The 18,305-nt window shown below is 45.4% G+C and overlaps 1 protein-coding gene across 1 annotated transcript in view; it reads right to left on the minus strand.

The window, feature by feature from the left end:
- Positions 1-18,305, minus strand: part of GPC2 (glypican 2) — a 90,680-nt gene that overhangs the window by 27,096 nt on the left and 45,279 nt on the right. The window contains exons 4-10 of the mRNA XM_069767380.1: positions 16,084-16,397; positions 14,580-14,660; positions 14,085-14,250; positions 4,324-4,454; positions 3,722-3,856; positions 3,507-3,643; positions 184-359 (exon numbers count right to left, since the gene is read on the minus strand). Of these exons, the coding sequence (XP_069623481.1) occupies positions 184-359; positions 3,507-3,643; positions 3,722-3,856; positions 4,324-4,454; positions 14,085-14,250; positions 14,580-14,660; positions 16,084-16,397 (1,140 nt within the window). The remainder of the gene's footprint in view (positions 1-183; positions 360-3,506; positions 3,644-3,721; positions 3,857-4,323; positions 4,455-14,084; positions 14,251-14,579; positions 14,661-16,083; positions 16,398-18,305) is intronic.

The raw sequence follows: 18,305 nt of genomic DNA on the forward strand, positions 1-18,305 counted from the left end.
GCAGTATATTACAGTATATATCAGAGTACTATATGCAGTATATTAGTATATATATCAGTGTACTCTATGCAGTATATTACGGTATATATAAGTATACCACATGCAGCATATTACAGTATATATCAGTGTACTATATGCAGTATATTACGTGACATTGAATGCTTATCTGTAGGTAACACTTACAGGGATCCTGCGTCTCGCTGTCCTTCCCACTGTACGCTGCTCGCAGTTTGCTCCTCACCACGCGGAGCTGCAGCCCCAGCTGACGGGTTCTAGGATCTGGGGGCGACATTGGTAGCTCCACCTCCGGGTTATTGATCTGATTGACAACACCATCACCTGTTACCTGTGGGAGATACCTGGGGAATCACAATATGGAGAGAAATGTCAGCAAAAGTTTAAGAAAATGTTAAGCATTTAACTTTTGATACAATAGATTTCCCCCAGCTATAGAGCTAAACGGGTCATACAACTTTCTTCTAAAAAGCTGCAAAATTTTGATCCAGTGCTCGTACTACAGGGGTCCAGCTTGTGTTTCTGGTGGCCGTGGCTCCAGCGGCCACATGTGGCACCACTGGCACCATGGCTCCCATCACTGAGCGGTGATGCCAGTTGTATGGCTGCGGCCACTGAAGCATCAGCTCAGGATCTGCAGGGGTAAAGAAGAGATAATAGCTCCGGGGTAACCACCTCAAATTATAACATTTTGGCAGTCTAGGGGGAGCCCATGCCATGACCTTAAATATCTACTATATAATTGTCTAAGGGTTCACTTCCATCTGTCCTTCTGTCTGTCACGGATATTCATTCACTGATTGGTCTCGCCAGCTGCCTGTCATGGCTGCTGCAACCAATCAGCCACGGGCACAGTCCGGAAGAAAATGGCCGCTCCTAACTCCCCGCAGTCACTGCCCAGCGCCCGCATACTCCCCTCCGGTCATCGCTAACACAGGGTTAATGCCGGCGGTAACGGACTGCGTTATGCCGCGGGTAACGCACTCCGTCACCGCCGCTATTAACCCTGTGTGTCCCCAACTTTTTACTATTGACGCTGCCTATGCGGCATCAATAGTAAAAAATGTAATGTTAAAAATAATAATAATAAAAAAAACCTGCTATACTTACCCTCCGTAGTCCGCTGAGCCCCTCGCGCCGGTCGCCATCTTCCGTTGCAGGTTCCGGTGGCAAAGATATGGGAGAAGGACCTGCCATGACGTCACGGTCATGTGACCGCAACGTCATCACAGCTCCTGCGCTCATACCAACCCTGGGACCGGAAGCTGCCGTGGACTACAAGGGGCCCTCGGAAAGGTGAGTATATGTTTATTTTATTTTTTTTAACCTGTGACAAATGTGGCTGGGCAATATACTACGTGACTGGGCAATATACTACATGGCTCTGTACTGTATACTACGTCGCTGGGCAATATACTATGTCACTGGGAAATATACTACGTAACTGAGCAATATAGTATGTGGCTGGGCAATATACTACGTGACTGGGCAATATACTACGTAACTGGGCAATATACTACGTGTCTGGGCAATATACTACGTGGCTGGGCAATATACTACGTGGCTGGACAATATACTACATGGCTGGACAATATACTACGTGGTTGGGCAATATATTACATGGCTGGGCAATATATTACATGGCTGGGCAATATACTATGTGGCTGGGAAATATACTACGTGGCTGGGCAATATACTATGTGGCTGGGCAATATACTACATGGCTGGGCAATATACTACGTGGCTGGGCAATATACTATGTGGCTGGGTAATAGACTACGTGGCTGGGCAATAGACTACGTTACTGGGCAATATACTACGTAACTGGGCAATATACTACGTAACTGGGCAATATACTATGTGGCTGGGCAATATACTACATGGCTGGACAATATACTACGTAACTGAGCAATATACTACGTAACTGGGCAATATACTACGTAACTGGGCAATATACTACGTAACTGGGCAATATACTATGTGGCTGGGCAATATACTACATGGCTGGACAATATACTACGTAACTGGGCAATATACTACGTAACTGGGCAATATACTATGTGGCTGGGCAATATACTACATGGCTGGACAATATACTACGTAACTGAGCAATATACTACGTAACTGGGCAATATACTACGTAACTGGGCAATATACTACGTAACTGGGCAATATACTATGTGGCTGGGCAATATACTACATGGCTGGACAATATACTACGTGACTGGGCAATATACTACGTGACTGGGCAATATACTACATGGATGGACAATATACTACGTGGTTGGACAATATACTACGTGGTTGGGCAATATATTACATGGCTGGGCAATATACTACGTGACTGGGCAATATACTACGTGACTGGGCAATATACTACGTGACTGGGCAATATACTGCATGGTTGGGCAATATACTACGTGACTGTGCAATATACTACGTGGCTGGGCAATATACTGCATGGTTGGGCAATATACTACGTGACTGTGCAATATACTACGTGGCTGGGCAATATACTACATGACTGTGCAATATACTACGTGACTGTGCAATATACTACGTGACTGGGCAATATACTACGTGGCTGGGCAATATACTACGTGGTTGGGCAATATACTACGTGGTTGGGCAATATACTACGTTGCTGGGCAATATACTACATGGACATGCATATTCTAGAATACCCGATGCGTTAGAATCGGGCCACCATCTAGTATATGTATCTATATATATAATTGTCTGAGGGTTTTTCTGTCTGTCTGTCTGTCCTGGACATCCCGGGTCTCTGAATGGTCGAGGCCGCACAGCATGGCGACGATGATGTCATAAAGGTTGCCTCGACCAATCAGCGAAGGGCACAGTCTGCCGCGAATTCACCTCGACCAATCAGCGACGGGCACAGTATCGACGTAGATGTCATAATGGTTGCCATGGCGACGATGATGTCATAAAGGTTGCCTCGACCAATCAGCGACTGGCACAATCTGCCGCGAATTCTGGAATCATCATTGTCCATATACTACGGGGACATGCATATTCTAGAATACCCGATGCGTTAGAATCGGGCCACAATCTAGTATATATATATAGGCAACCTTTATGACATCATCGTCGCCATGGCAACCATTATGACATCTACGTCGATACTGTGCCTGTCGCTGAATCAAAAACGTGGGATTTCTACGTCCTTTATGACATCATCGTCGCTGTGCCCATTGCTGATTGGTCGAGGCCTGGCGGCCTCGACCAGAGACGCGGGATTTCCAGGACAGACAGAAAGACAGACAGACAATTGCCTTAGGCAATTATATATATAGATATATATATATATATCTATATATATAAAAAGTTTTCAAAATACTTGAAAAAGTATATACAAATTTGGTTCAGCCCCTCTACAATTTTCCGCTTCTGTAAAATGTGTTTCTAAAGGATTAGTAATGGGCACACATCAGTCTGACAACCACTGGGTCACGTTGGCCATTGCTCACCTTCCTCGGGTCTGTCCGTTCCAACACCGGTCCTGGTTACTGAGCCCGGCCGACACCCGGTGATCCGAGCACAGAGACAGAGGGAGGAGTTTCCAGAGACCGCGCAGTTGTCGAAGTTTGGAGACCACGTCTGACACCTGGGCAGAAGAAAATGCCACATAAAGGAGCACAATGGGCAGATAATGGGCGGCTATAGTAAACGCTTCTTTCCTCACCAGTCTGTCGATGTTGGTGCCGGCCGCTGAGGTGGGCTTCTCCTCGTTGCTGTACACATGAAACGTCCTCCTTGGCTCTTGCTGAGGGGAGCGTTTGGTTCGGGATGGACGCGGGGTGCCACATGACTGGAAGATCTGCACAATGACACTGTGATCATTTGTACTGAGGACACAGGAGGCCGAGGCTCTGATACGGACCCTCACTCGCGACCCACAGCCTTATCTGTAGTGAGCACTGACTGCAGAGAAAGCTAAGGCACACCATGGATGTCAATCACCAGTAAGGGAGGTGGAAACATGCAAAATCAGAGAGCCGAAAAGTGCATTGAGTTTCTTGGCCACACCGAGGGTGCACCAAGTAACCCGATCCTAAACTCAACGACCTCATAGGGATATATGAGTCTGACAAGTGCAGGTCAAGAGAGCCGTGGCCGGTCTGTGTCCATACTCAGAAGTGTGAATCCAGAATTACACAGATAGTAAGGACATAGAGGGTCTCCTGGGTCGGGGACAATGTGATATTAGAGCTGCCCTCCCCCCGGCACCAGCGCTGAATCTTCGTATTGAGGACTGTTCTTTCATATCACTAGGGAGGGAAGTACCTGAGCCGTGAGCTGGACGCTCTCCTCCTGCAGGGTCATTATTGCCTCCGAAATCTTCACTGCGATGGACTCGGTGGCGAGTTCCACGTTGAACGGTCCGGTGAGACGCTCAGCCACTTCCTGCAGCCCATCTACAAGGAGACACATGGCAGCGACACTATAATGTGCTGTATAATAAGAATCAGTTTTCACATAAAGAAAAAACATTGTAAATAGAGACTTCTTGGTCACACGTAGAGCGCAGTGTGATCCAGCTGATCAGAATCGGAAGACTGGAGCGGCACTGAATGCCGGAGAAGATGGCGATCGGTAACCATATTAATACACTTGTCACTACACTATATATACATTCACATTGGTCCCCAGGTGGAAGTAAATATATCATAAAGAAATCATTCACATCCTACACTAAAAAGTATAAAAATCAGAAAAAGTCAGATTGTATTTTTATGTCGTTTCCTCTTGATGGAAAGTTGGATCCGGGCCGGAAAATAAATAAATCGATGCACTAAGTGAGGAAAGCAATTAGAGGATAGCTAGAAGCTGTAATAAATACTGTGTGTGTTACCACAAGAGTATTTTATAACCCCGCTGCTCCCTGGGGACAGATATTTTGTAAATTAAATATCTAAAGCAGACAATATGAGATCCGACATATCTCAATGACCAGGCGAGGATCCGTTCACTTTATCGTTTTTGTTTCTAGGTAATGGAGAATATTCTGGATTGGTAGGCTCTACCCTCCAACTTTTACAAAAATCCGATTTTTTTTCTGCAATAGCAGTGATGGACACAGGAATGTTGGATGTCCAAAAGCAGACCTAATAGGTGAGAAAACACAACAAGTGGTCATATCGACCGTTTAGCCACCGGTGGCATGTGGTACCTTACATCCTAAACTGGAATCGGTAGAAGCCATATGTGGAACCTGAGGAAGTTGTGGATGGGGGCCCAGGAACAGCAATAAAGGCCTGATGCCTGATTGCCCAGGAGGCCCTGACCGCCCTAGTGGAATGAATAGTGACCCAAAAGGACAGTAGTTTGCCCTTGATCTTATTGGGTTCCACATAACAGATGTGATGCGTATGGAAATGGCCTTTACGTGGCCTATCAGGGATCACCAAGATAATTGGAACAAAAAAAGCTTCCAATTAAGGGATAGACCACAATGGCCCTTTCCAGATATAGACAGTGGAGGGAATGTTCGCAGAGGAGAGATTAGCTGTAGCTGGCCAAAGAAGAGGAGGGTGATGTCCTCATTGACGTGGAAGTAAAAGGTTGCCTTGTCGTAAGGACAACAAGGAAGGAAGCAATGCAGGAAAAAGCAGCAAGCACAGACACCAAACTTATGGAGGTTATGTCTACCAGAAATGCCACAGTCCACGAAAAGAGCTTTGGTGAGATGCTGCGGAGAGGCTCAAAGGAAACTCTTGGAGAACAGACAGAACAAGGAAAAGGTCTCCTGGATGCCGGAAGGAGTGGAGTAATTACCTACTTCCTGAAGAAAGGTCTTGTACCTTTTTGTGAGAAAGACAGCGTATGATAAAAAAGAATGGATAGGGCAGAAATAAATCTTTCCAAGAAGAAGACTGGAGTCAAGGATGAAGAATCCTAGGAATAGAAAGAAGCTTTGGATGGAAGTCCCTGTGTTCACACCAAAGAAGGACCAGTAAGTATGGTGATGACCGCTGGCAAACTGTACTTTATGAACCTTCAGAATGACCTGGATAACCAAGTCAGAGGGACCCAACAGATTTCAGAACCTCATCAACAAATGCAGTGGTTTGAAGTGACGTGGGAGAGAATATGGGTCCTTGAGAAGAAGGTAAGGGTAAGAAGGGAGAGGCTAAATAGCATCTGCAACTAACGATAAAGCTGGAATACCACGCCACACAACACCAATCCAGAGCTATCACAGCTTGCCTTGACCAGCTTGAAGCAGCAGAAAAGGAGGGGAAAAAATAGGGCAGAGCAAACTCTGTCCATGGAGTGACCACAGTGTTTAGTGCACACAAGTCAAACTATGACCTGCGGGCCAAATCTGGCCCTCAGGGTGAGTGTATTTGGCCTGCAACGCCGGGTGCCCCCCCACCACAGATCAGGCATCGCACTTTCAACTGTATCAGCATTTTGGATGCGGATACAGTTAAAAGCAACAATGAAAGAGGGAGCCATCGGCTGACACTTTCTCAGCCATCATTTTCCTTCTGCGTCTGACGTCTCAGTGCTGCGGGAGTGATGTCGCTACAATATGCCCCCTGTGCCAAGCAGTATAAAGGATCAGAGCGCTCGCTGTTGAGACCGTAGAGGTGAGTATTGATTTTTTTTTATGTAGGGGCATTCTACTTTATGAAGAACTATGTGGGGCTATTATACTGTATGGAGGACTATGTAGGGTCATACTATATGGAGCACTATGTGAGGCTATTATACTGTATGGAAGGCAATGCAGGGCCCATTATACTGTATGGAGGACTATGTAGGTTCAATATGCAGTATGGAAGACTATCTGGGGTGCATTGTACTATATGGAGGGCTGTGGAGGGATCACAGTTGGGTAATCATACTGTGATGGTGTTACCATACTTTTCCGGGGGAAGGGGTGTATAAGTTGGGGTTACAATACCGTGCATGTCCAGGGTACTGTGGAGGAATTCACTGTGGTGGTATCTTACAGTGTTTGACAGGCACTTTAATTGGCATCATACATTATTTTCTGAATTATTCAAGTTTTTTTGTAATTTGTTATTTCATATTTAAATTAGGCCATTGTGCCATATGCTTTTACATAACATATTATTCCAGTATGCCCTATTTGTGATTAGGTGTTTATCTTATTCTAAGATCTATAGATTAAAATGTGCTTTGTTTGTAGGACAATGCCTTTAAGTTTGCTTCCATATGAAAAGGTTCATCTTATATTTGATGATAAGGAAAAACTTTCTGAATTGTCGACATTTTTTTTAATAAATATCAAGGTTGGCCAGCGAGTTTGTCCAAAGCTTTGCGAGAAGATAGAAAATAAACTTCTTTACTTGGTCACTATCTTAAACGAGTGTCTGTCTTGGTCTGAGCGCCATATTCAGCTGTACCAAGTTTCCTTCCTTGCAAGTTTTTAATTTGTATTTGAATTTGACATCCTTGGTCTAGTGCCATGCCCTTAGGACCTAGCAATGTAGGAAAGACCTAGTGATGAAGGCGAGACGTGAAGAGGTTCACCTCAGTGAAGCCCCAAGAGGACATTATTGACTGAAGATATATGGGAGGATAATCACTCCCCTGAATCCAGAGTCTCTTTTCTCAGATGGGACAGGGAGCACTTTGCATAGAAGAGTCTTGGTGGTTCCCTTCCCCCGCTGTAGGGGTCTGGTGACCTCCTGACAGTTCAGGAAGGCAGCTCATTTGAGCTGTTGGTCTGTACATGAAGCGTACATGAGGGAGGACCATTGAGAGAAAGAGACATAAGATGTGTCTCATTTCTAGTAGGTTGATCTGGGGGTGGGCTTCCATCAGAGACACACGACCAGCCAGGATAAGAGAACAAGGCACCTCCTGGATTTCTCCAGGCTCATGTTCAATCCAAGGCAGAACCAAGCTCATTATTGCTTAACTTCCAAGCATAGGTAAGTGTGGACTGGATTAGCACAGTTAGGCTGCTGGCTGTGATGGTCGAACACTCCTCCTCAGTCTGCCAGACTCATGTTGGTGGTCACCTACCATTAAATTGAAAAGATTGATCTGTCAAAAACAGAGGGGAGGCCAACAACCACCAAGAAGGCCTCTGCTGCATGGAGCAGAAAAGTGGATACGATGATTAAGGCGTCCACTAATACGTTTCAGATGCAACATGAAAAACACCATCCACAAGGAGGGAGATCGATAGGGAAAACCTTCTCTGGTGGCTAAAAAAACACTCAGGTGTTGAAAGCCATGTTCAAAAATTCCATGAGATGGGATGAAGTGAATCCAGATTTCTAATGGTTGATTGCTTAACCAAAAAAAAAAAAAACAAAGAATTCCTGAAAATCCCTGAAAATTTGGACACTTTACAGATTCTGCTCATTGGACCAAGCTTTCACCAAAATATCATCCAATATATGCCACTTCTCTGGCATGGAGTAGCGCAGTCAGGGTGAAGAACATGAGGGCTGTTGAAAGTCTGAAGTACAGTGCGATAAACTAGAAATAAAAAGAACCAACTCCAAAGCGAGGAAAACGCTGGTGAAACTCATTGATGGGTATGTGAAGATACATATTGTGTAAGTCTACTGGAAAGATGAATTCTCCTATTGCCCGTGATGTAACAACAGAACAGAGGGAGTCCATTCGACATCTTCATACCCGTGCCGATTAGCTGAGCCTTTTCTATTGCAGGATGGTCTTCTAAGCTGTCTTGCTTTGGAACTGTGAAAAGGTTGAAATAACATCACTGGAAAACGTTCCACGTCTGTAGTTGATGGCTCCGAAGAATGCGAGAGCAAAAGGTCGAGGCTTGAGAGGAGCCGAAAGAATAAAACTGTTCCTGAGCAGGGTTTTGAAGGCTGTCTTGATTGTCTTGTAGCTGAGATATACCATTTGCCTCACCCAAGCAGCATTTTTTTTTTAACCATTCAAATCTCTTTGAGGAATAGAAGACCTCTATTCACCTGAAAGGGTGATGTGTAAGAGGGACAAGATCTCCTTAAAGTAGTGCAAAGTCATAGGGCAGTCTTTTCAGAAAGGTTTAAGTCCAAACGAGGGCTGTAGATGTAGAGACAGGAAGAGTACTTTTTGTCTCTGTAAAAGGAAGAGTTGAGCTCATAGGCAGCTGAGAATGTGTGGGTTTTGGGGGGCAGATAACTCTCATACTGTGTGACATCCTGGTTTTGGGGGCAGATAACTCTCATACTGTGTGAAATCCTTGTTGATGTCATGAGGGTGCTTCTCTCCAAAGCGCTTGTCTCCCTAAAGATGTCAAGGAGAAGATGTGAGGAGGTGTGATTAAAACCACAAGCTCTACTCCATAAATACTCACAGGTGAGCTTGGCTGGGAAGTGCTCCACAGACCTCACCCGTTCAGGGAGACTTGGGTATTGAGGTGGTCTTGGGTGGGAGGTTTAGGCACTAGGACAGATTTACCTTGCTGTTAGCGTGCTCAATGTTTGTCACTGTACGAACAAAAGAAGTAAGTAACCATTGTGGTGACGGCTGTCTATGGGGTCTTCCTAGGAAAAAGACATATGTGCTTGGAAAAAAACCCAATATAAATAAGTGCCTACTGGCACTAGAAAGTACAGGATCCGGAAAGCCATGGTCTGTGTCCCTCAAGTGGCGCCAATGGTGGAGAGGCGGCTACATCGTGTCTGGATGAAACCTATGAGTTGTAGAAGGGAAGGTAGCCAGGGTAGGCAAGAAAACCCCAGAAGGATGAACCAGCTTGGGGCCCATGACAGCCCTTACTGGGGGAAGATATAGCCTGCTTTCTGATCCCTCCACCCATAAGTTGGGAGGGAAGCAGGGAGAAGTGCCAGAGTGTGCTGAGCGCAGGAGAAACTTGCGGCCTAGCTGAATGAAAAAACGGGGGGGCTTCGATTACTGAGGCTTTCCAGCCACGAGACACCCTTGGCGGCAGAGGCCCAGAGGCCAGAAAAAGGCCCCACCATTCAAAGGAAGATGAGGGGGACTCAGAGGGGCCATTGGAACCATTATTGACCCCCATGAAAAGGTGCAAAAAAAGAGCCAAAAGATTGACAATACCTGCAAAGAGAGGTAAAAGAAGAACAAAAATTGCAGCCAAAAGGGGCTGAAGACAGGGAAGAAAGCCCAGGGGGGAAAAGGACCCTGATATAACCCAATTTTTTCTTTATAGAGCTTGCTTTATGCCCCTATATGCCATGCCGTTATGACTAATACTACCTACATGGCTTACACAGTTTTACAATAATTTCTTTAGGTGGTTGTCCCCTTCTTACACAAAGAGTTCTCCAATTGTTCCAGAAAATGAAGTGTTTCTCCCAGAAAATTATTGCAATCACACATTTTGTTATATACATTTATTTCCTTTCTGTGGCAAAAAGGCAAACTGGACATAATTTCACATAAAAAAAAACAAAAAATGTTGGAATCTTTCCAAAAATGTGGACTAACAACTTTGTTTCAAGCATGTGATGCTCATTCAAACTCACCTGTGGCAAATAACAGGTGTGGGCAATATCAAAGTCACACGTGAAACCAGATTAACAGGGAAGAAGTTGACTCAATCTTTGCATTGTGTGACTGTGTGTCATGGTTAGGACAAGGTTATGTCTTGTACTCTCAGGGTTAATGTTCTTAGCCTCTCTTTCAAGATGGGAGGGCTATTTATACTCGCTCCTAACCTGGTATCCTTGTCAGCTATAGGTTTTCTGCAGTCTGTTTGCTTGACCTCTGAAGTGTGTGCTGGTTTGCTTAGTGTCTTACTGTCACGTTCTTTATTCGTTTTCCTGGATTACTGACCCCTGGCTTGGTTTCTGACTATTCTCTGACTCTCCCTGTTGGTATCTTGTAATCTTCTGGCTACGAAAGCAGCTTGTTTCACTATTCTTTTATGCTTGTCCCTTCTCTGTTTCCCCGGCGTCTGGCTCCGCCCCCTGACCACCTCCCACTCTGTCACATGATCGTAGGTCCTTTTGCTTTACCTGGTCACTCTGTCTCATGTGGAAGGTCCCATCGGTGATCAGGTTAGTTACCCGGTTTCTGGTCCAGCTCTGTTGCTGCTGGGTGCAGTTTCCCCTGCAGCATTTATACCTGGGTATCGTGACACTGTGTGTGCCACGCTAAGCACGGAGAACAGAAAGAGGAGAAGAGAACTGTTTGAGGACTTGAGAACCAAAATTGTTGAAAAATATCAACAACCTCAAGGATACAAGTCCATCTCTAGATATATTGTTGTTCCTTTGTCCATGTTGTGCAACATAATCAAGAAGTTTACAACCCATGGCTCTATAGCTAATCTCGTTGGACGTGGATAGCAGAGAAAAATTGATGAAAGGTTGAAATACAGGATAGTCCAGATGGTGGATAAGCAGCCCCAATCAAGTTCCAAAGAAGTTCAAGCTGTCCTGCAGGCTCAGAGTGCATCAATGTCAGTGCGAACCATCCGTAAAAATTTGTGTTAAATTAAACCCTATGGCAGGAGACTTAGGAGGACCGCACTGCTGACACAGAAACATAAAAATGCTAGACTGCAGTTAGCCAAAATGTATATGAATATGCCAAAACCCTTCTGGGAACGCATCTTGTGGACAGATGAGACCAAGATAGAGCTTTTGGGTAAAGAACATAATTCTACTGTTTACCAAAACAATATGAGACCTACAAAGAAAAGAACACTGTACCCACAGTCAAATATGGTGGAGGCTCAAAGCTGTTTTGGGGTTCTTTTGCCTCCGGCACTAGGTGCCTTGACTGTGTTCAAAGCATCATGAAATCTAAAGATTTCCAAAGGATTTTGGGTCGCAATGTGTGTGTCAGAAAGCTGGGTTTGCGTCCTAGGTCATGGGTCTTCCAGCAGGACAATGACTCCAAGCATACTTCAAGAAGCACCCAGAAATAGATGGAAACAAAGCACTGGCAGCAATGATTCCATATCTAAATCCCATTGAACACCTGTGGAGAGATCTTAAAATTGCCATTGGTACAAGGCGCTTTCAAATACGAGAGACCTGGAGCAGTTTGCAAATGAAGAGTGGTCCAAAATTCCAGTTGAGAGGAGTAAGAAGCTTGTTGATGGTTATAGGAAGTGACTGATTGCAGTTATTGATTCCAAAGGCTGTGAAACCAAATATTAAGTTGAGGGTGCCAACAATTTGGTCCATCCCATTTTTGGGGTTATGCATAAAATTAGATCCGATTTGCCTTTTTTCCCCTTTTTTTGTGTTGTTCCAATACACACAATGGAAATAAACAAGTCATGCTGCTGCAGTGGAGAATAGCGCAACCTCCACCAGAGGGAGCTTGAGAGGGAAGTGAGACTGCATACACAGAGTAGCACCACAGAGCAGCAGTACAGGCGCCACCAAGTGGCGAGAGAGTGGTCAGACAAGCCGAGTCAAAAGACAATCTGAGACAGAAGTGCAAAAGGGATCAGCAATACCCGTGGTCAGGAACAAGCCAGGAAGTTCAGCAACGGTCGGAGGCGGATAAGACAAAGTCAGAAGGCAGAAGCCAAGCCAAGTCAGAAACCAGAGAATCAAATCGACAGACAGGGAAACGCTGGGAAAAGGACAGATAGAGGGAGACAACCGACACGCAAGTCAGGGATCACAGCAGGACAAATTATTATTATTATTTATTTATATAGCACCATTGAATCCATGGTGCTGTACATAAGGATGGGTTACATACAAATTACAGATATCACTTACAGTAAGCAAACTAACAATGACAGACTGATACAGAGGGGAGAGGACCCTGCCCCGCCGGCTTACATTCTACAGGATGGTGGGGGAAGGAGACAATAGGTTGAGGGTTGCAGGAGCTCTGGTGTTGGTGAGGCGGTAGCTTCAGTAGTGGTGAGGAGGCAGCGGGGTCAGTGCAGGCTGTAGGCTTTCCTGAAGAGGTGGGTTTTCAGGTTCCGTCTTAAGGATCCGAATGTGGTTGATAGTCGGACGTGTTGGGGCAAAGAATTCCAGAGGATGGGGGATATTCTGGAAAAGTCTTGGAGGCCTTTGGGTGAGGAGCAAATAAGTGTGGAGGAGAGAAGGAGGTCTTGGGAGGACATGAGATTACGTGAGGGAAGATATCGGGAGATTAGATCAGAGATATATGGAGGAGACAGGTTATGGATGGCTTTGTAGGTTAGTATTATGCTAATTATGCAAATTTTCTCTTCAGAGAGGAAGAGAGCTAGAACTCTAGTGCCACCTATTGGAAGGTAGCAATCCTACAAGTCAATGTTGACCCTTTAACAAGCCTTGTCACATGACTTAGGATAATAGCTAAACCATGTGACAAGGCTTGTTAAAGGGTCAACATTGACTTGTAGGATGGCACTAGAGTTCTAGCTCTTTTTCTCTCTGAAGAGACAATTTGCATAAATAGCATATTACCCAAAGGAGGATTGCGGCTTTAAGTCTCCTCATCTCGGCATGCTTAGCATGTCGATCTCCGCAAGGAGAAACGATACTTTTTGGATATAGGTTATTATTAGTAATTTGAACTGGATACGCTGAGGGAATGGGAGCCAGTGAAGAGATTTGCAGAGGGGGGAAGTGGAGGAATAGCGAGGAGAGAGATGAATTAGTAGGGCAGTTAAGGATGGACTGGAGAGGTGCGAGAGTGTTAGAAGGGAGGCCGTAGAAAAGGATGTTGCAGTAGTCAAGGCGGGAGATGATGAGGGCATGCACAAGCATTTTAGTAGATTGACGGTTGAGGAAAGGACGGATTCTGGAGATATTTTTGAGCTAAAGGCTACCAGAGTCAGGTTCACATGCCGAAGGCAGAACTATAGCGGACACCGCCAGTAGGATGCATAAGAGCTAAATAGCAAACCTAAACCCAGAATGAGGCAGAGCAAAGTTAACCCTTGACATGATCGGCCCGGAAAAAGGGCAGACAGGATTAAACCCTGGAACGGATCATGATAAAACATGTGTGTAACAAAACGTGTAATTGCAATAATTTTCTGTGAGAAATACATCATTTTCTGGAACAATTTCATGGGTGTCAACACTTTCGTTCATGACTGTGCCTCCTACACTTGCGCAGTTCAAGCAACTCCTTTATCTAAAAATAACACTCACCAATCAAACTGTTCCAGTCGGCATCCATGTCTGCCTGGTGGGCAAGGCAGCCCTTCATGACGTTTAGACATAGGCCGTGACATGGCAGCAGGCCGGTGTGACCTCTGCATAACGGGCAATACCACATCCGCATGGCGGCTCGGAGACAATCAGGAGGAGGCACGGTCTAGAGAGAGGAGTGAGGGAAGTATCAGGACAAAATCTGCGTCATAAAATGCATAACTCCCATCTATTCAAAAAGCTAAAGAGGGACAGATGATAAAGGGCGGCAAAAATGTTTGGTCCAGACCCTCAACCACAACCATTTAATCTTCCCCTGGCCGAATATAGAAAGTGATGAATGAAGGTTTGTAAAGCTGAGATCTGGGGAGATCACTAATTAAGTGGTGACCGTATAACGTGGCGAAGACCCTACGAACAAGCCCCTGATCGCTGGGCTTTCTGACCTTTGTGTGTGAACTAGGAGCGGTCTGGTATAATCAGCTGCTGTCGTACCTTGGTTGCCCTGATGATGATGTCACTTGCCGTTGCCAGTCCTTGGACCAGTGTCCTGGCAGCTCCCAGTGCTCGTGTGACCTGGAAAAGATGGATAATGACAGTTATAGTAACTGCCTATGGAAGAGTCATGTTGGGCCTTAAAAGAGTAGTCATCCTATCACAATATGTAGTAGGTGTAATAATAATAATATTAGCAACTACCTCCAATTAGTAATGTCATATTGTTCTGATTCAATATGTTGCTTACCCCATGTGCAGGGCATTGCAGTAGCTTAGATATCCATGGTTATAACTACTGATATACTGACAGGTAATTCTTAGTGGTCGTAACCATGGATACCTAAGCTACCACTATGCCCTGCACATGGGGTAAGCAACATAGTGAATAAGAAGAACTACACTACATTTCTAATTGGAGGTATTTGCTATTATTATTATTATTATTATTACACCTACTACATATTGGGATAAGATATTGGAGATGGGAATACCCCTTTAAAGTGTTAATTACGACACACTGATGGATGCCATACCTGCTCTAATCTTAAGAACAGGACCCCATCCTACTTGGTTGTTTCTCTCCATTCATTTCTATGGGAATCCTGCACATAGCAGAGCATGACAGTTTCGCTAATGTCAGACCTCCCATAGAAGTGAATGAATGGTGATATGACAACACAAGGGCTTCCCACTGTCTGACCGCTTAGACGCTGTGGTCGTTATTGATCGTGCATTTAAGGGTTAAACTTTTGCACCTGACATTCGCCAACGTAAGAGAAGAGTTAAACTTGTAAGATAGACTAGCAGGCTTACTGTCATGGTCAGTTGTGAACAGGGCTGTGGAGTCGGAGTCGTGGAGTCGGAGCCCAATTTGGTGAAGTCGGAGTCAGTGTCATGGAAATTAAGGAGTTGAAGTCGGTGGTTTGGCTTACCGACTCCACAGCCCTATCAGGGCTGTGGAGTGGCAGTCGTTGAGTCGGAGCCCATTTTGGTGGAGTCAGAGTCGGAGTTGGTGTCATGGAAATTGAGGAGTCGGAGGTATGGCTTACTGACTCCACAGCCCTATCAGGGCTGTGGCGTCGGAGTCGTGGAGTCGGAGCCCATTTTGGTGGAGTCAGAGTCGGAGTTGGTGTCATGGAAATTGAGGAGTCGGAGGTTTGGCTTACCGACTCCACATCCCTGGCTGTGAAGGCAATACTTGGAGTACAGACAGCATAGGGATCCTCCAGTCCCTGATTAATTGAAAAACCAAGTAATCAGATGGAAGGGGGCTGCTCCCTGGTTAATCTTGACCGTGGCGGTCATAATGTTAAACAGTGGAGATTGGAGGTTTATTAGCGCCAGTTCTGGGGCGGTGTAGGACACGGATGCAGACGTTGCTAAAGTCGTCGTGTAGCCTTGGAGATATTTTGGATTGAACTTTTGCAGAAAATCTTTGGTAAATCTGGCATGAAGGGACATTTGTGTGATATTTATTATACGAGAACTTTCTCCATCAAACCTGTATCCGAAGCCTCCGCGGGATGTCACCGAAGGGCCTGAGCTCCTCGGCTCTCCGGCCGGCGCACTCCATGTAGTCTGCACTCAGCTCATAATGGGGGAGCAGCAGCCGCAGTGTACGCTCCAGAAGTGCAGCCCAAAACTCGGAGAGGGCCTCGGCCAGCCGACTCGCTCCTCCTCCCATATAGTAAGCTCGCAGCTCCGAGAAGAGAGTGCTGAAGAGAGCGGCATTCTGGGAGTAAAGATGTCCGTAAGAGAGCGCAAACATGGCGGAGAGAGAGTTCTCCGAGGAGTCAAGAAGTGCGAGGAAAAACTCTGAAAAAAAGGCAAAATAATGATGAGCAGGAGACCGTTAACAGGGCCTCCATCGTGACTTGTAGGCATTGCAAATTTCTCGGAGGATCTGGAGGGATCCACAGCAAAATCCGCAACATGTGAGGTCTGATGAGACTGTGACATCCCCAGTGAACTCCATGCGGAAAATCCACTCGTGTTCGGCATGAGACGTGTGAAATGTTTGGGTAAATTTCATCCATTCTGCTGATTCCCCACTTACAACTGTTGTACTGAAATTCTGCAACTTGTATGCCAGGTGTGGACATAGCCTGAAAGTCAGATTTGTGCCCAATGAACAGAACCGCACATTCCCCGAGCAACAATGTAATGCGATCCACAAATATCAGCACCTATGGATCCAAAATATATTGCCATACTATGCTGAACAGTGCCAAAATAACAGCGCCACATGGTCCACAGATACAGCCCAGAAAACAGTGCCGACCATATCAGTGTCTATATAATAGTGCCCACCGTATCAGAACCCAAATAACATTGCTAACCATAGCAAGCAGGGGTGGGATTCAAATTTTTAACAACAGGTTCTGTGTTTGTGTGTAGGAAAACCACACCCATTTTTAGAGCCACACCCATTTACACACACCTTTCCTCAAACATATACAAGTAGGGGCGAAGTTAAACCATACCTCCCAACTTTTGAAGACGGGAAAGAGGGATAAAGTTTGCGGCGCACTGAGTGCGCCGCGGGAAACTTTAAGCCATGCCTCTGACTACACTCATTTCACATCTAGTCACACCCATATCCACATCCCAACCACACCCATTTAGCATTGCTGATCACACTGTTTTATAAACAATAATTATAAACAAAAAAATATGGCCACACAGTGCTCCATACTGTATAATGGTCACACATGATGCTCCATACTGTATAATGGCCACACATGATGCTCCATACTGTATAATGGCCGCACATGATGCTCCATACTGTATGACCACACATGATGCTCAATACTGTATAATGGCCCCACATGATGCTCCATACTGTATAATGGCCGCACATGATGCTCCATACTGTATGACCACACATGATGCTCCATACTGTATAATAGCCGCACATGATGCTCCATACTGTATAATGGCCACACATGATGCTCCATACTGTATAATAGCCGCACATGATGCTCCATACTGTATAATGGCCGCACATGATGCTCCATACTGTATGACCACACATGATGCTCAATACTGTATAATGGCCCCACATGATGCTCCATACTGTATAATGGCCCCGCATGATGCTCCATACTGTATAATGGCCCCACATGATGCTCCATACTGTATAATGGCCACACATGATGCTCCATACTGTATAATGTCCACACATGATGCTCAATACTGTATAATGGCCACACATGATGCTCCATACTGTATAATGGCCCCGCATGATGCTCCATACTGTATAATGGCCCCGCATGATGCTCCATACTGTATAATGGCCACACATGATGCTCCATACTGTATAATGGCCCTGCATGATGCTCCATACTGTATAATGGCCACACATGATGCTCAATACTGTATAATGGCCCCGCATGATGCTCCATACTGTATAATGGCCCTGCATGATGCTCCATACTGTATAATGGCCCCACATGATGCTCCATACTGTATAATGGCCACACATGATGCTCCATACTGTATAATGTCCACACATGATGCTCAATACTGTATAATGGCCACACATGATGCTCCATACTGTATAATGGCCCCGCATGATGCTCCATACTGTATAATGGCTCCGCATGATGCTCCATACTGTATAATGGCCCCACATGATGCTCCATACTGTATAATGGCCACACATGATGCTCCATACTGTATAATGTCCACACATGATGCTCAATGCTGTATAATGGCCCCACA

Source organism: Ranitomeya imitator, chromosome 4 (genome assembly GCF_032444005.1).
Source record: "Ranitomeya imitator isolate aRanImi1 chromosome 4, aRanImi1.pri, whole genome shotgun sequence".
NCBI lineage: Eukaryota > Metazoa > Chordata > Amphibia > Anura > Dendrobatidae > Ranitomeya > Ranitomeya imitator.